The following is a 19,326-nucleotide window of genomic DNA, read 5'->3' as shown; positions in this document are numbered from 1 at the left end:
GTTATGGGAGAAGCAAAGTTCCTTTGCTTCAGAAATCCTAAGTCACGCAAAGTTAATCCAGAGCCATGGTCACCCAGGTGGGGAGGGTAACTGAAGAGAGGGCGCAAGGAACTTCCGGGGGGGCGGGCGGGAATGTTCCCTAACTTGATGGGGTACAGGTTACACGACTGCCCACATCTGTCAAACTCACAGAACTGCACGTAAATCATTTAAAAAATCCCAGATGAAGAACTGAGAAATAAGAGCAGAACCAGAAGCTGCAAATGAGCAGACAGACGTTGATCACAGAACATTCAGTTCAGGATGAAGCTTCAGTACAGCAAAACACACAAACGTGCTTCAAACAAACACGTCAAAGGGCAGGCTGGCTGGTTGGTGGGCACACACAACTCTTGATCCAAGGGTCATTGAGTTCGAGCCCCACGATAGGAGTAGAGTTTACTTAAAAAAACAAAACCCCCCCACAAAACTATGTATTTTAAAAAGTCAAAACTGGCAAATATATTTGTAAAACAGAAGACAATTCATATTTTGTTTCATTACAAAAAAACACAAAATACCCTAAAGGATGAGGAAAGGACACCTACAAATACCAAATTAGTAAAACTGACTACTGAGCGTGACAAAGCATTCCACCCCACCAGGAGCCCAGTGAAGAGGAATGGAAATACCTGATATGGGGACCTGTCCCTGGGGGGGTACCCGTCTAAGGGCCCCAAGCTTTCTGGAAGGCAATCAGACACAAACACAGAAGGCCTCAGGATGGTTCATGTCTTCTAGCAGCTATCTCTCAGAATTAAAGAAATAGCTGGACAGCTAACCCAGTCTGGACAGAAGTTTGAAGCACCTCTATCTGCAATGTAGCAAAAACCGATGACGGTGTGGCCTCAAAAGACCGGATGTCTGGAGCTGAAGCCTGGCTCACTGGCCTTGGCCTGGCCTTGGGGCCCATCAGTGCATCTCCAGGGGACATGGGCTATTGCACAAGGGTGAGAGGACATTCATGTCAAGGGTCGTGAATGAAGCACAAAATAGAGCAAACTTCAATAAACGATAAACAAATACTACATTAAAAAAAAAAAAAGATGTATTTATTTGACAGGCAGAGATCACAAGTAGACAGAAGCAGGCAGAGAGAGGGAAGGAGGAAGCGGGGGTGGGGAGCAGGCTCTCCGCTGAGCAGAGAGCCTGACTCGGAGCTTGACCCAGGACCCTGAGATCATGACCTGAGCCAAAGGCAGAGGCTTAACCTACTGAGCCACTCAAGTGCCCCACAAATACTGCATATTTTTAAAAAACTCACAAGACTTAACATGAAAAGAGTAAGTGTTAGGGGCACCTGGGTGACTCAGTGACCAACTCTTGGTTTCAGCTCAGGTCATTATCTCAGGGTCTTGAGACTGAGCTCCAGGCTGGGCTTCGAGCCCAGGGTGGGGGGGAGCCTGCTTGAAAGTCTCTCTCCTCTCCTTCTGCCCCTCCCCCACTTACGTACTCTCTCTAAAATCAACAGATCTTATAAAATAGTAAATATTCTACTGTAAAATCTAACACAGAGGTCAACATCACTAGGAAAATGCAAATCAAAATCACATGAAAGAACACCTCAGGATGGGTATTATAAAAAAGGGAAAACACACACACACACCCTCAGATAAAAGAGCGCCAGTGAGGACATGGGGGACCTGGAAGGACCCTGAAACCTGAATGTCGCTGGCGGGGTGCACAGTGGCGCAGCCCCTGCAGAACACTGTGTATCACAGGTGGACTACGAGCCCCGGCGGCTCCCTGGGAGGGCAGGGAGCGGGGTCTGGACCAGGTCCCTGCACACCATCGTCCACGGCAGCACAGTCTGGAACTGCCCCAGGGCAGAAATGACCCACATGTACCCAAGGCGGGGGACCGATAAACTGTGGCCTACCCAAATTGTAGCCCATGGCACGGACAACCCTGAGCGAGACAAGCCAGGCCCAGGAAGACAAACCCAGCACGACTCCTGGCACAGGAGGCACCCAGGAGCCCCATCCAGACAGAAATCAGCGTAGGGGAGGAGCCACTGTGAACCGGGCAACGAGTTTCGGGGGGAGGGTGAGAACATTCTAGAGAGGCTCAGGCTGACAGAGCGCGCGCGGGAACACGGCACCGAGGGTGGTGTTCCCGTTACGTGTTTTTTTCCACACACACAGTGACACTTAGAACCCCATTTCTGCAGGAAGAATAAACACAGCACACACATGAATCAACTATTTTAAAAAAATTCCTAGGGAGACATCCCACAAGGCCGATGATCATCATCTTGGAATTACAGGATCTGGTAAGACGTAAACGTCCGTTAAATCAGTCTCTTTGGATACAAAAATCCTTAGACAACTACAAGGTATCATTATGTTAACTTTAGGACTTAAGATGTTTTGCAAGAGAAACAGTTACAGCAAACTTACCATGTTCCATATTATAAAAATTATCTACTTTAATACACATCAATTGTAAGTAGATGGGACACATTCCTAAACAGACTAACCACTAACCAGAACACAAAAGGGGGAGAAACCACCACAGAACAAGACCGTGTCACCGCTGCCCTCAGTGAAAACAGACCCGCTGGCTCTCTGAACCGTTTCTCAGCAAATTTGCTGTTTTTATTCACGAGTGTGAGCGGTGTCGCTGACCTCTCAGTTTCCAGAGACTAGCAGTAGCGGGACACAAACCTGCGGGGTGGAGGACAGAAAGAATGGTGCCGCCCAGGGACCAAGAGCTCTGTGGGGAAGGACTGCAGCCGTTCCTGCAACAGCCCAGAGGCACGAGAACAGGTTCAGTGGGGTCCACTTCTAAGGTAGACCAACGAGAACCCAGCCTCAGGGTTCTCATTTTCAACAAATGATGAAAAACTATTTAAAATGTACAGGCATCTCAAGCAAGTTAGGTTTGTGGGTATCAACAAACTGACAAGTCAGAGGGCCAACACCATCCGACTTCAAGACTTACTTACCATCAAGACCGTCAGGTACCAGGAAAGACAAACTGATAAACAGACCAAAACAGACCAGAACAGACACTGCGGCGACCACCCCCACCACGGTCACTGACGCCTGACCAATGAGCAAACACAATACAGCGGAGGAAACACAGAATTTCCAACCAGTGGTGAAGTGGACATCTGCACACAAAATGAATCCAGACCAAGACTTTATCTCCTTTACAAAATTTAACTTAAAAGAAAAATGCCACACTGTAAAGCTCCCAGAATGTGACGCAGGAGAAAAACAGCTGACTTAGGTATGGTGATGACTTTTAGATGCAACACTGAAGACAGTCCAGGAAAGAAAGAACTGGTCAGCTGGACTTTCCTGCTCTGTGCCAGACCCTGTCGAGAGAATGAGAGAGATGTGCCACAGACATGAAGACACTTGCAAAAGACAGAGTTGATAAAGGACTGCTATCCAAAATAGATGAGCAACTCTGAAACTCGGCACTAAGAATATGAATGACAAACGGCAAAACATCCAGATTCCTCCCCAAAGGAGAGATGCAGACGCCAAGAAGCACATGAAAAGATGCTCCACATCATAAGACATCAGGGGATTGCAAATCAAACCAAGACACCTCCTGCACCTATCAGAACGGCCAAAACCCCAACGATCATGGACACCACCAAACGCAGGTGACGGCATGGGGGTGGGGTGGGGAATGCAAACTTGGGCAGCAACTTAGGGAGGCAGTTTGCTGGTCTTCAGAAAATGAAACATCTACCCCGATGAGCTGAAAACCTATGTCCACACAAAAACCTACACGTGGGGCACTTAGGTGGCTCAGTCAATTATGCATCTGCCTTCGGCTCAGATCATGATCCCAGGGTCCTGCGATCAAGACCTGCATCGGGCTCCCTGCTGGGCGGGGAGCCTGCTTCTCTCTCCCTCAGTCATTCCCCCTGCTTAAATGCTCTCTACTTCTGTCAAATAAATAAATAAAATCTTTAAAACAAAAAAACCCTCCATCTGAACGTTCACAGTAGGTTTATTTATAATTTCCCTAACTGGGAAGCAACCTAGATGTCCTTCCACAGGTGCGCGAGAGACCACGGTCCATCCAGACAATGGAGTATCATTCAGCACCACAGAGAACTGAGCCATCGAGCCATGAAGAGACACGGAGGAACCTGCAAGGCCCATTGGTTTCTAAGGGAAGAGGCTGCATATGACTGACCCCGAGCACAGGTGACACTCAAGGCGGGGGCTGGGGTGCGGATCCCCTTGTGCACGGAGAATCCGTGTGTAACTTCTGATTCCCTTGAAACTTAACAATAACAGCCGGCCGTTCACCTCAAGCCCCACTGACAACCCACAACTAACATACCCTCTGTCACATGTGTTCCATGTAGTATCGTTCCCCCAACAAGCAGACGACGGAGAGCAAACCATTATGGGAACAGAAACGTTCACAGCCCCCTATGGGACTTACTGAGGAAGACACACAAAAAAGGAGTCTGCACAGTTGAAACCCACTCTGTCCAAACTGCACACCATCCGAACCTGTAACACGTACACTGCCGTGAGGGAACCCTGCAGCTGCGCATTTGGGGCAGCGATGAGGGCTCCATGTAACCCCCGGATCACTCTAGAGTGAGACAGGGAGAGGCCCTGCCTGCATGGGCAGATGCAGATGGGAACGCTCTGCACTTTCTGCTTCATTCTGCTGTGAACCTAACAAGAGCTCTGAAAGAAAGTCAATTAAAAACAAAAGTGCAAAAGATTCAAAAGCTTCACCGTTGGGGTGCCTGGCTGGCTCAGTGGGAGGAGCAGCAACTCCTGATCTTGGGTTTGTGGGTTCAGCCCCACGTTGGGTGCAGAGATTACTTAAAAATAAAAGAACAATAAAAAAACAAAGGCTCCATCAGCAGCATCTTAACAAAATACCGTGCCACAGGCAAGTCAATGAGGCAGCTCGGTTATCCATGTGCGCAGCTGGAAAACATGAGGGGGGGCAGCCGAATGCTCTCCCAGAAAAGGCCCCCCGCGGAAGCTGCCCGGAGGGGGGGGGTTTGGGGGGTGACAACAGCCACCTCCCTCATCTCTACCCACCTGTCACACCTCCAGCCTCTGCGGTCTTCTTGACTTTCTGCTGGTCATCCCACCTGAGCTCAGAGAAGCCGTCCACCTCTACGTCGGGGTGTCGGATGGAGTGCCCGACCTTCCAGAAGCAGGAGAAGTGGTACCAGTGTGGGACTTTTCCATCAAACATGGGCGACTGGAAGAGAAGAGAGGGAGGTGAGCAGGCAGCCTCAAGCCCAGCTCTCAGCCACTGTGATTGTGAGGCCCTTCTTTGCTGAAAACCCAGGACAGCAGTGCTCATGTGCCTCATGTCACTTGAGAAAAGCCGTGAGCCAACGAGAAATGGCATCCCCACCCAGATTTCTTAAGCTTTGACCCCACAGCTGCTCTTCAGATGCAGCTGGGGAACAGCGTTGCTCCTCAAAGGAGCTCTGCCCCACAGGCCACATGCCTCAGTGACACAACTTCCCTCCCAGGACCATGGAACGCACACAAGATCCCCATTCCGTGACCCCATCCTGCTGCACCTGTGTGGGAGGCCAATGACTGCCCCCGTTGGGCCTAGGTGGCCCAGAAAGGGCTTAGTGCCTCTGGTGTCAGAATAACGAGGAACAAGTCCCAGATAACGAGCAAAGCAGGGAAACCATGTCAGGAAACCGTGTCAGGATGGTGCAGCCGTGCCAACATGAGTGGAAGGAACTTCTCTGAGGGCAAACGACCCGGGGATCTGTGGACAGCAGCCTCCAGGGTCTGGAGCTGGAGGGTCAGTGGGCATCCCAGGAAGCCCCATCACAGGGGAAGGTGCTGCCCGTCACGGCATGCTTCCTTTCTCCTATGATGCTTTCCACTCGGGTTGTTCCTGACGCGACAGCTGCAGGCTCTTCTCCTGGGGACACTGCCAGCTCTGGGCTCCTGGGGTCCGAGCACCCTCTGGCCTCAAGAGCCCATGGTGACGGTGACAGGGCAGAGTGGGACAAGCACCACATTTACTCAGTCCCCGGCATCCTTTGCAAGCCATCACGGGAACCCTCAACTGCCTCCAGGTAGGGCACCCCCATTTCACAGGTGTTTGCAGCAAGTGACTCTGTCCGACTCACATCCGACAGCAAGGTTCTGTCTGCTCACTGTGCTGCGTGGCAGAATGAGCTCCTTAAAAACACACACATGGTTCTGACCAAAGCAGAGGCGGCTCCAAAAATCTGCTTTTACAGGAAATAAAGCTAAATGCCACGCAGATGGAATGAAAAGTATTAAAACAGCATCAAACATGAACCACCACGTAGGAATATTCGGATGGGAACTGTCGGACAGAAGAAATATTCTGGAAAAACAGTGACTTCTCCCACCTAGCTTCTTCCCGGGCTGTGAGTCTCCTTTCTCAGTGTAATATATGCAGAAGGAAGGTTCACTCCAGGGCACTGCAAGGACTCCCCAGCATCAAGCAGCATCAAGCAGCCTGGTTTCCCACACATCAGCGGTCCCCTAGGCCGAGAAAGCTCCACAGCCCTAGTCAGCTTCCCAGAAGGATCCTCCCAAGCCCCTCCCAGGTGAGAACAATCCCTCTGGGCACTGATTGCGTCATTGCCTGTGCCCTGCACTGGGCTGGAAGCTGCCTCCGTCTTGCTAGCTTCGGGCAACACCTGCTCACAGAAGGCAGCTGGACTTGGACACCCCAAGTCTGGAGATAAGAAAAGACAAGGGAAGGATGGGGGAATTCCTGCTGGGGAAAAGACTGCTCACTCCCAATAAACGGCATTTCCAAATGAACTTGTGTCAAACTTCCAACGAGGGAGGCAACACCTGCAGAAGCGTCCGCCATCTTGCTGTACATTTGCAGCGCCTTGCACCTGGACTCCTCCTGCCTTGGTGCCACCCCCACCCCAACCTCTGCAGCACTCAGGTCACACGCAAGCACAGGAAGGCACGGAGCCCAAATGCCTCTGCCCCACACTGGACCTTGTGGCTCTGGTGGGAACCTTGGTCTGGGTGCTGTGTCCCAACCATTAATGCAGTGTGGGGTGCCAGAGAGGAGCAGCCCAAGAGCCTACTTATAGTACCAGCTTGGCGGCTGTAAGGGCTCCTGGTCACGCTTGAGAGGAAGGACCCCTGAACAAACCCAGGCTTTACTCTAGAACTTGGGAGTGACAACCATGTAGCAGGAAAGGGCTGGAACAAGATCACAAGACTATGCTTCTACTTGGCAACTTAGACAGCAGAATCTCTGTGTACTCCTAACACAGACCCAGCGCCTACCAGGGAACTGGGTCCTCACTCAGCGAACGGTTTCCTTCTGCGTAAAACAAGCCAGCCCACTGCCCACCTACTCACAGACAGCAGGAAATGCCAGTTAATAGCGTGAGACCCCACTGTGCGCCCGCTGTCTGCCTCAGGCCCTCCCAAGACAGAAGAACGTAGGGCCCACCCATCCAAAGGCTGCAAGGCCCCTTGGGCCCCAGGAGACTACCTCAGGGCACACCACCCAAAGATCAGGTATCTGATGCTCAGAACAATCCTCCCATACAAATGTAAAAGAAGGTATTTAAGTCCAAGTAGAATAATGGTTCCGTTCTTTTCTGGCCTCGGGCTCTGCCTACAAGACCAGACTTTACATTATGAGTTAAAACTCCACCCCCAAATACAGTTACAGAAGACCACTTACTTTTAATAATAATTTCTTTCACCATCAGAAGCACCAGACTAGCCCTCCTCTGTATTTGGCACACAGGCTGCACTAAGATTTTGTCTGTCCTTCCCGATAGGACACTATCCTCTCTGGCTGACTAGTGAAGCCCATAGATGTGCCTTGCTCGAATTTAAAAACACATCGTAGAATACACGAGCTCACAAAATAAACTAATTAGACTGAAGTAATTACCAAATTATTTAAAAATTCTGTGGGATACAGTGAGCTTTAAAGCACGAAGTAAGACCTTAGCACCCATTCTAACAACTACAGTAACTTAAAATACTGATGAGCATAATGGATGACTTTTAAGAAATCCCCAAGTGCAAAGCAGCATGAAAATACCTATAATTACCACTTCTTACAAAAATCACAGGTACCTCTTTTACTTTTCTGCTTTTACTCTGCTGCTTACATACCTAATTGAAGTAAGTATTTTATCTAGAGACTAATGACTACAGAAATGTAAACTCTAAACCCACCGAATGCCACCCCACAGATTTTAGGTCAAGCACGCCTACACAGAGAAAGGTTCTCCTTTTTGTTATTTAAAAAAAGGAGGGGCGCCCCGGTGGCTCAGAGGGTTAACCCTCTGCCTTCGCCCCTGGTATTGGGCTTTCTGCTTGGAGGTGAGCTTGCTTCCCCACTCCCTCTGCCTACTTGTGATCTCTCTCTCTCTCTGTCAAATAAATAATAATAATAAAAAAAACTCTAAAAAATGAAATAAAATAAAAAATGTAAATTCCAGGGGAGTTAACAGTGTGACAGAGGGAGCTTCAGATCAGGCAGCCCACTCGTTCAGGCTGAAGATCGGAGAATCAAAATGGATCCTACCCCGGAACTCAGTGCCTGATAAACATTTAGGGTTAGCAGGCTTTGGGGTCCGGAAGAGGGCCCTCCTTGTGTCACTAGTACCTAACAGTACCTAACACGCTCTGTGTTCCCTGAAGGGTGGTACTGCTTGGCAGGTACTGAGTTAGGCCCTCAGGATACCAGGACCAGAGAGCCCCAGTCTCCAAGCACATCTAGTACTCACTCTGCTCCACTTGGTAAGTACTGAAAACCCAGAGAGGACTGTCTGGACTTTCCTAAAACTCACTGCTGCCTCAGAGAAAACCAAGTTACCTTGAGCGAGGGCACTGAACTCCGTGAACACGAGCTTCATGCTGGGGTAGAGTAGGACGGGGCAGGGGAGAACCAAGACTTAACGGGCAGACAGGAGCACACTGGCAGCGGGAAGAGGGCCTCAGACACACCGCCCAGGCTGCACCCCTATCTGGGAAGCCTCAGACACCCGTCGGGAAGTCCCCAGTGTGTCCAGAAGCCCCAGTGAGCAGCCCCCTCCATCCAGCCTCTCTTACTCAGATCCGACAGCTGTAAATGCCGCGCGAAAAGAACGCGCTTGGGAGTCGGGAAAGTTTGGGGAAAATAGGACTTCAAACCACGAATTGGGCTAAAACCGAAGGCACTGTACAGAAATGACACCGGCTGGTACAGTTCTGCATAATTAAGAAAAAACTGAGAGTAAGCGGACGTCAAAGCCATAGACGAAAATAGTTAAAAAAAAAAAAACAAAACCCGCAGGCGCCCGTCGCCATCATCAATGTAGGACAAAAATCTCCCAGCACGAGGGAGATCAGAACCAGGCCGGCTTCGGAAGCCCACGCGCGCCTCTGCCCCCACCCCCAGGAGGCAGTGGGGAAGGAAGCAGCCCCCACCCTGCAGCAGGGCCCCGAGCCGCACTTCCCGGGCTTTCGCGGGCTCCCGGGGGCGTCCCCTCCCCCTCCCCCGGCGCCCCTCCCCCTCGACCCCCGCCGCGCACAAAGCGGCCGCGCGCACCTGCACCATGATGGCCATGCGCAGCGAGTCCTTGGGGATGCTCTCGCTGCATTTCTTGCAGGACGCGCGCCCGCTCTTGGCGTATTCCACCCGGTAAAGCTTGTCCGAGGACTCCGCCATCGTTCCCTCGCGCCGCCGCCGCTCCGGGCGCCCCGCCCTGGACACGCGCCGCCGCCTGCCGCCCGCCCCTCGCTCCCCGCAGGCGCCCGAGGGCCCCAAGCTGCTGCAGCTGCCGCCGCCGCCGCCGTCGCCGAACACGACTCGCTCCCCCGCCGCTCCCCGACCGACTGCTGACGCCGGGCCGCGGGCACGCCCCCCGCGCACGCGTCCTGGGGCACGCCCCCGGCGCTCGCGTCCTCGGGGCACGCCCGCCGCGCTCACACACGTCCTCGGGGCACGCCCGCCGCGCTCACACACGTCCTCGGGGCACGCCCCCCGCGCACGCGTCCTCGGGGCACGCCCGCCGCTCGCGCGCCCTCTGCCGGCTGTGGGGGCGGTGTTCCCTGGGTGCCTGCGGCTGCGCGAGCCGGGTGGGCGGTGGCGGGGCGTGGAGCGAGCTCCGCCTCCTCTGCGCCGCGACCCTCTGCGCTCGGGCGGAGAATTCCGCCCCACCCCCGTTGGGAGACAGGGCCCACGGTTCCCTGATCGACGCGCTGGGCAGACTCGGGAGTTAGCGCGCGGTGTCGGGGCACCGGGGCACCTGAGGCTCCGCGCCCGCCGTGCCCCGGGGCCGGTGCAGACCTCGGACCCGCGCGTAGTCTGGGGACATCGCCGCACCTGGGGCTCTGCTGGCAGGCGTCGTCGCAGGTGTTTGCGCTCCACCTGACGGTTAGGCCCCTCAGCACTTGAAACGGCGGGGTTAGAAGACCTGCCTAACGCCTGTGTCGATATTGAACTGGTTTCGGTGTTAATCCTGTGCGTTTTAGTTTAGTCATTTAAAACGTGGCAGGGGAGGAGGCGCCTGCCAGCTCTGTTCTGTGTCCGGCTCTGTATTTACCCCAGGGCTGTGCTCGGGGTGCAGTAGACTTGAGATTCCCTTTGCCCCTTCCCCTGCTCGCTCTCTAAGATGAATAAACCAGTCTTAAAAAAAATAAATTGAGGGCGCTTGGGTGGCTCAGTTGGTTAAGCCACTGCCTTCTGCTCAGGTCATGATCCCCAGAGTCCTGGGATTGAGTACCGCATCGGGCTCCCAGCTGTGCGGCCAGTCTGCTGCTGCCTCTGACCTTCTCCCCTCTCATGCTCTCTCTCTCTCTCTCTCTCTCTCTCTCAAATAAATAGATAAATAAAATCTTAGAGTGCACGGGACACCCGGCTGGCTGAGTCAGTAGACGGTGTGACTCTTTATGTCAGGCCCATGAGTTCAAGCCCCACCTTGGGCATAAAGCCTACTTAAAAAAATACGAAAATAAAACGGTCCAGTGGAGTGTGCTGTATCTGAGTATTGAGTTCTGCTAGAGCAGGCAAAAATTAACAGGATCGGGGCACCTGGGTGGCTCAGTGGGTTAAGCCTCTGCCTTCGGCTGGGGTCATGATCCTGGGGTCCTGGGATGAAGCCCCACATAGGGCTCTCTGCTCTGCGGGGAGCTTGCTTCCTCCTCTCTCTCTCTGCCTGCCTCTCTGCCTACTTGTCTCTGTCTGTCAAGTAAATAAATAAAATCTTAAAAAAAAAAATTAACAGGATTGATGAAACTCAGCAGAAAGAAGAAAGCTAGTAACAAGACAGGGGATCCTGAGTAGGCAAATAGGTTGTGAGACACAGATAAGAATCTTAAGTTAGGGGGCACCTGGGTGGCTCAATGGGTTAAGCCGCTGCCTTCGGCTCAGGTCATGATCTCAGGGTCCTGGGATCGAGTCCCGCATCCGGCTCTCTGCTCAGCAGGGAGCCTGCTTCCTCCTCTCTCTCTGCCTGCCTCTCTGCCTACTTGTGTTCTATGTCTGTTAGATGAATGAATGAAATCTTAAAAAAAAAAAAAAAGAATCTTAAATTAGGTGTGTTAGCAATGTTGAAGGTGAAGAGAAGAAGTGGAGTATGTGATGGTGGCACCTCGGTGGCTCAGTGAGTTAAGCGTTTGCCTTTGGCTCAGGTCATGATCTCAGGGTCCTGGGATTGAGCCCTGCATCGGGCTCTCTGCTCAGCAGGGAACTTGCACCCCGCCTGCCTCTCTGCCTACTTGTGATCTCTCTGTCAAATAAAATTTATTTTCTAAAAAAGAAGAGTATGTGATGGAACGAATAAAATAATTTTACTCAGGGAATAACCAAATCAAAAGACAAGACCGTTCGACCTCCAGGTTCACTCGTTGGTGCTAACATCATGGTCCCATTCTACCTCCTATACACCCTGCCCAAGAATTGCAGATAAAACCCTCGTCTGAGGCACCTGGGTGGCTCAGTAGGTTAAAGCCTCTGCCTTTGGCTCTGGTCATGATCTTAGGGTCCTGGGATCAAGCCCCACATCGGACTCTCTGCTCAGCAGGGAGCCTGCCTACCCCTCTCTCTGCCTGCCTCTCTGCCTACTTGTGATTTTTCTCTCTCTCTGTCAAATAAATAAATAATCCTAAAACAAACAAACAAAAAAAACCCCCAAAACCCTCGTCTGTTTTGCAGGCTAATTGGCAAGTTATAGCTGTGGCCAGGTGCACTTGCACGTGTCTCTGTGAATGGGCTTCAAGTACTTGGAGTGACCTTGAGCATCCTCAGCTCCGGTATTAGTAACCCCACTGTTTGACTAGCTGGTGCAGTGGAGAGAACATAGGAACAAACGACCATTGCATAACCCCAGATTTAGATGATATGTTCTACCTAGCTTCTACCCCGTCCTTTGTGTGTCATCAACCCCATGTTGTATCTCTTTCTGCAGGAAGTTTAAATCAGGAGTTTCAAACTGATGCAATGAACCTTGTCGTTCAAGCATCTTACTTTGGTCTGTGAGGCTTCTTCTCTTTTGTGACTTCTGGGATACATTGTATTCCAGATGTGTCTCTGGGAGCTACCACGAGGTCCATGGATGTCACTGGACCCATGAAGGGGTCCTGGGCACACACAAAGGCTAGGAATTCCTTTCCCTAGAACTCGAAGGAGAGCCAGCTAGACCCACTGCCTACTCAGTATTTTTGCTTGGGTGTCTTAAATGCTTCTCCAGTAATATCCAACACTTCCCCTAGTACTGCCCACTTAGGTGTGGTCGCTGGTTCTCCCAATGCTTAGGCCAAACACCTTGGTGTCAGCTGGACTCTTCTGTTCCACACCCAATCCAGCCCCAAATCCTGACTTCTGGTTCTAGTGGTTTCATTCCTTTTTGGTGTTTGGCTACCCATGTGCCCCCAGCCCTGTGACTCTGCCACCTGCCACATCTCTACTTTTCTCAACTGCAAAGGGGTGCCCACGGGACCCCTGAGCCCATACCCTGCTGTCTTGTAGAGGGACAGGGTATGAGAGACCGAGTGTCTGGATGAGCTCAAGGAATGTAGTGTGATTTTCCTTCGAAAAAAAGAAGGAAAGTAAATGACAAAACCAAAAACAATTAAAATGACACACACAGAAGTACAACGGTGAGTGAGAATTTTTCTTCCTCTCCATCCCTCCCATTCCCACATCCCAGAGGCCATCACTTGTCCCGGTGTATTGTTTGGGCTGAATCAACTTGCCATCAGATTTTCCCAGTAGTAGACTCATGTAGTATTGATCAGAAAGGAAATTCAGAGGGAAATGGACCTTTTTTCTATAGGGGAAGAAGAAGACCCGAGACTACCGAACAAATCAGCATGCTCAGGTGAAACCGTAGAGGGCGGTCAGGCCTTACAGGGAGAAAGAAGGAAAACAGGGAGAAGCCCTGCAAGGCTTCAAAATGAGTGACCCCAAACACAGGAGCCAAGAACATGGTGGGACAGAGCTGAGGTGTCAGTGGAAACTACACACGCCACAGTGGCCACTGGCCTGGTAGGGGAGCCCCTGGACAATCCTGTTATACTTAGAAAACCACATATATGCTAATGAGGCAAGCCCAGGTCTGAGGGAGGCACACATTATTTAGAATGCTATCTGAGGATGAGGTCTTGGGGGCTTTGAACACAGATGAAACTGGGAGGACATACAAAAAAGAATGGGAGTTATGTTTAAAAAGTTGACCATAATCTAGGGGTGCCTGGGTGTTTCCTCCGTGAAGCGCCTGCTTTGGCTGAGGTCTGGATCCCAGAGTGCTGGGATGGAATCCCACGTTGAGCTCTCTGCTCAGCGGCTAGTCGGCCTCTACCTCTACCTCTGCCTCTGCCTCTGCTCTCTCCTTCTCTCTTAAAAAAAAAAATAGATGAAATCTTTAAAAATAATTTTTAAAAGGTGAATGTAAGTCTATATAATCAGAACTTCTGTAAGAGAAAACAATGATAAATTATACTTCACTGAAATCAAAACCTTTTGCTTTTCAGAGGACACTACAGTGTGAAGAAAACTAAGGAAGAAGCTCGTGATTTCGCAGCTTTTTATTTATTTCTTTAACCTTTTGTGCATTGGCGGGAAGCTGTCTGAGCTGGGCATCCCGGTTCACTCACTAGAGCTCCGGGGGTCCACTGTTCAAAGAGTTTTTATTTTAGCTCTTGCACATTTTACTTTCCAGGATCCCTAGTTGCTGTGTTTACAGGCACATGCTTGGCATTTATTGGTGTTTCTTTTTTTTTATTATTAAAGATTTTATTTTTATTTATTTATTTGATAGAGACACAGCGAGAGAGGGAACATAAGAAGGGGGAATGGGAGAGGAGAAGCAGGCTTCCCAGGGAGCAGGGAGCCCAGTATGGGGCTCAATCCCGGGACCCTAGGATCATGACCTGAGCCGAAGACAGACGCTGAGTGAGTGAGCCACCCAGGCGCCCCTATTGTTGTTTCTTTAGGTCTCAGTTCTTCTGCCTCGTCTGTTACAGGAAGGCCATCGGATAGTCTGGTAAGGGTCCCCAAAACACAGATGGTGAAATGCGGGACTGTAGAATCATGAGGTTGATACAAGGACCACTGAGAGCCTTCCGGCTGTAACTACCTGTAACTACCCTCAGGTTCTAGGGCTGCGGCCGTGGTCTGACATCATCCTGGTGAGGGCTGTGGTCTGATCCCACCTGGTGAAAACTGTCCACCCTGGCTTATGTACTGATGGGGTCCTTTGGGGCCCTGGGATGCCTGGGACTTCTGGACAGCTACACCATTTCCAGGAATCTCCTCTTCAATTGGCCTGATGCAGGAAACTGGATCTGGAGAATACTGGGACGTGGGGACCCACCCTGCCCCTCCTACTTCTAAAGGGGGTCACTTGCTAGTTCCCTACCTGAATGTCCCCTCCTCTGAGTCCCCTCCTAAGTGTCCCTGCTCTCCATCCCCTCTATAGGTAAGAAAGGGCACCAGTCACCTAACATTGACCGTGAGCTGTCACAGGGCTTTACCATATGCGGCTTTTGTGGTGTTGGCAGTCCTCAAACCTTTAGTGGTTTTAGGCTGTCTGCTCACTTGTGTGTTTAGGATTGCATCTGTTCATCTTCAGCTTTGTTTTCCACAGCCCATGTCTGGAGAATTTTTAAAATGTATTTTATTTATTTATTTGACAAGAGACAGTGAGAGAGGGAACACAAGCAGGAGGCGTGGGCAGAGGGAGAGGGAGAAGCAAGACTCCCGCTGAGCAGGGAGCCCAATGCAGGGCTCGATCCCAGGACCCCGAGATCGTGACCTACGCCAAAGGCAGAGGCTCAACCCACTGAGCCACCCAGGAGCCCCTGTATTTTATTTTTAAATATTTATTTATTTTAAAGAGAGACAGCAGGAGCAGGAGAGGCAGAGAGAGAGGGAGAGAGAGATTCTCAAGCTCACTCCTCTGTGAGAGCAGAGCCTGACGCATCATGACCCTGAGATCACGACCCTGAGATCATGACCTGAGTCAGATGCTTAACTGACCACTCCACCCAGGAGCCCCCAGTATTGTCCGTTTCTAACGTTATTTTTACTGATAGGTTTTGATGAGATGGAATATCTTTTTATATTCCATTGGCTATTTCAATTTCTTCCCCTGTGAAGTTCCTACAGTACCATTAAAAAACATTGACCACGTTGTTTACACTTCGTAGCTTTTTTAAAATGACACAAACATGTCTTGCTTTATTTCCCTGTTTGCTCCTAACTTCCAAATCCTCTTTCCCATATGTGACATTGCCCGGTTTATTAACGAGGAGAGGAGAGAGCTGTTGCCTGAGGAAGGGAGAAAGAGGCGTGAGCTTGGGGAGGCTGGGTGGGCAGATGAAGCAGGGTCTTTGCCTGGGAGAACCAGAGGTAGCTGAGCTCTTGATTTCGGCTCAGGTCAGAATCTCAGGGTCTTGGGATTAAGTCTTGTACCGGGGTCACTCCTCTGTTTCTCCCTCTCCCTCTACTCCTTCCTCTGCTCTCTCTCTCAAGTGAATACATAAATCTTTAAAAAATAAAAAAAAACTAAAAAACCCCACAATAGAAGCAGCCTCGTTGTTTTTCCTCCTGATTATATAATAATAATACATGCACAGTGTAAAAATACAAAACCAAGCCGCATGACTTCAAGGATGGGGAAGAAGGTAGGACTCGCCCAATGCCACTGCTACAGTCTGGGGGCCGCCCCGCGGACGGCATCGCAGCCGGGCTCCCTGGTCTGGTTCCCATTCCCGGCTGCAACCCCGATGCTGGAGCAGCATCCAGCTGGACGGTGGCCGCGTGCAGGACTGCAGGCTCCCCCTCGCGTGGGGGGCTGCCTTCTCAGCCTCATGGAAGACGAAGATGGGTGGCTTGAGCCAAAGCACATTGAGCACGAAGCCTCAGGACCTGGGGCGGGAGAAAGGAACGGCTGGGCAAGTCCAGTGGTTTAGTTCAAAATGCGGGCCACGAGGGGGGCTCGGCCCGGCACCCCTCCCCGGTGGTCTGAGAGCTAGCGTTCTTGGGGGCCTTGTCACGTTGTTCCCAGGGGACCTCAGATGGAAACATTCCAACTGGCCCAAGAAGGTGGACATGGACTGGGGTCCTACCTGTTTCTCCCGAGTCTCCTGGACCCTCTGGCAGTTTACTCCCCAAGGGAGGAAGAAAGGAAGCAAGGGGGAGGGGAGGAAGGGGGAAGGAATAAAGGGATAAAGAGGAGGCTTTTACCATGAGCATTGCATTTCCTACTGTATTCTTGGATGATGGCATTTGCTCCTTAAATCTTACTGCTTTATCCAGTGCCCTGTGAATGAATGAGGGAATGGATGACACAGCCCCCTCTGCTTGGCGATGTACCTAAATTTAAACACAGAAATTCTTTTGTATTCTTAACCCTCAGCTCGCAAGGGACACTTGATAGACACTTTGTAAATGCTTATCGAATGAATGACTGACTAAACGGTTAAAGACCTACATAAACATCTGAAAAAAGGGTTTTCTTTTTTTAAGGTAGAAGTCTTTTTTTTTTTTTTAAGATTTTATTTATTTATTTGAGAGAGAGGGAGAAAGCATGAGAGGGGGGAGGGTCAGAGGGAGAAGCAGACTCCCCGCGGAGCAGGGACCCCGATGCCGGACTCTATCTCGGGACTTCATGATCACGACCTGAGCCAAAGGCAGTCACTCAAACCCACTGAGCCACCCAGGTGCCCTAAAAAGAGGGTTTTTGAACTTGCCTTGAAAACTGTCCCATAGAGTCCAGTAGGAGGATGTGGAGCTGCTGGGGGTCCCTGTGTCAAGGGCGCGGAGCTGCTTTGAAGATTGTTATGTAATTGTCACCAGAGTAAGGACCCCCCAACCGTGTTTATGTAGTTTCAGTTTATGTTTCAGTAACTCTTCTTTTTTTAAAAAAAACAGCATCAAAATTCTGTGATTCTTTTTCCTCTGCAATTTCAGAGGGCAGAACATTTCGTTAGGACTAAATACACACACATAATTTAATATTTTAATACCTGACTTTTTGATTGACAGGAGAACCCGTAAATGGGTGATGGGATTTATTTGACTTATTGAGAAATTACTGAGTGAAATTTAATTCCCTGGAGTACAATAACGTACAGCAAAACTGCCGGACTTTTTATTTATTTTTATTTATTTGTTGGTTTATTTATTTATTTGACAGAGAAAGAGACACACACACACACACACACACACACACACAGCGAGAGGGGGAACGCAGGCAGGGAGAGTGGGAGAGGGAGAAGGCAGGCTTCCTGTTGAGCAGAGAGCCCGATGCAGGGCTCAATCCCAGGATCCTAGGATCACGACCTGAACTGATCTTGAAGGCAGATGCTTAACCGACTGAGCCACCCAGGTGGTCCCTGCTGGACTTTTTAAACAGAGAGGCATCTTGGAGCTGCATCTGGTCTCCTGGACTTACAGCTGGGCAGAGGTCATGCAATTTCCCTAATGTCACTGAGTAGCAAGTGGCAGAGTGGGAGAGTGCTGCTCTCCGTGTTCCAGCTGTGCTTCCCCGTGCTTCCCGCCGCGGGAGCAAGGTTAACTTACATCTGTTGAGGGCTAATGTTCCAGAAAGAGGCATTCTCCTCTGAGATGAGGCAGGGGTTAGGGGTGTAAGGAAGCATCAGTGAGCGAGCCCTGGTGATTCAGACTCAGGAAGCAGGTGGACCCTCCAAGACCAGGGACTATGCCCTGGGAACACAACCAAACACCCAGAACATAGTGCAAACTCGTGCACTCTCCCACTAACCTGCAAACCTGGAGGACGGAAGCTGATTTTTGAAGCTCTGTGTGTAGTACTGTGAGTGACTTGATAAATGTTTGCACATGAGGGGCGCCTGGGTGGCTCAGTGGGTTAAAGCCTCTGCCTTTGGCTCGAGTCATGGTCCCAGGGTCCTGGGATCAAACCCTGCATCGAGCTCTCTGTGAAGCAGGGAGCCTGCTTCCCTTCCTCTCTCTGCCTGCCTCTTTGCCTACTTGTGATGTCTGTCTGTCAAATAGATAAATAAAATCTTAAAAAAAAAAATGTTTGCACATGAAATGGCAGATGCTCCATTTAGAGCCCACCCTGGGGCAGAATAGAATCACAACCAGCCATTGCCTCACACAGTTGAACTTGCTCACACCCCCTGAGCCCTACTTCTGTTGCTGGGTGTGCTTGGGGAAGCACCTGCCCATTTGCATCAGGAACACCTGACATTACAAAAATACTTACAGCCCCAAATGCAAACATCCAAATACCCACAAATGGTAGAATGAGTGTGTTGTGGAATACTCACTCAGGGGTATAGTATACAGCAACGTAAATGAATGAATCACAGCCCACACATTAATATACAGGAACCGCAAAACACAGTGCTCAGTGAAAAAATTCAGTCGTAGGACTATTAATTTAGATTTGATCCATTTATATAAAATTCAAAATGAGGGAAAACTAAACAATCTATTGTTTAATTTTTAAAAAGATTTACTTATCTTATTTATTTATTATTATTATTTTTAAAAGATTTTGTTTATTTGACAGACAGAGATGACAAGCAGGCAAAAGGCAGGCGGGGGAGGGGGACGCAAGCTCCCCGCTGAGCAGAGAGCCTGACTCAGGGCTTGATCCCAGGACCCCGGGATCACGACCCTAGCCGAAGGCAGAGGCTTTCACCCGCTGAGCCACCCACGCGCCTCTCTTATTTATTTTAAAAAAGATTTTATTTTTATTTGTTTGAGAGAGAGAGAGAGAGTGAGAGCATGTGCGTGCATGGGGATGGGGTGGGTAGAGGGAGAAGCTGACTCCCCACTGAGCAGGGGGACCGATGGGGGGCTCAATCCCAGGAC

General features: G+C 50.6%; 1 protein-coding gene across 1 annotated transcript in view; it reads right to left on the bottom strand.

The window, feature by feature from the left end:
- Positions 1-9,749, bottom strand: part of PARP1 (poly(ADP-ribose) polymerase 1) — a 36,982-nt gene extending 27,233 nt beyond the window's left edge. The window contains exons 1-2 of the mRNA XM_044267396.1: positions 9,568-9,749; positions 5,076-5,241 (exon numbers count right to left, since the gene is read on the bottom strand). Of these exons, the coding sequence (XP_044123331.1) occupies positions 5,076-5,241; positions 9,568-9,687 (286 nt within the window). The 5' untranslated portion in view covers positions 9,688-9,749. The remainder of the gene's footprint in view (positions 1-5,075; positions 5,242-9,567) is intronic.
- Positions 9,750-19,326: the final 9,577 nt, after the last annotated feature.

The sequence above is a fragment of the Neovison vison genome, chromosome 10 (genome assembly GCF_020171115.1).
Source record: "Neovison vison isolate M4711 chromosome 10, ASM_NN_V1, whole genome shotgun sequence".
Taxonomy (NCBI): domain Eukaryota; kingdom Metazoa; phylum Chordata; class Mammalia; order Carnivora; family Mustelidae; genus Neogale; species Neogale vison.
Note: the sequence above shows the minus strand (reverse complement) of the source record. Positions and strands in the feature narration are given on the sequence as shown.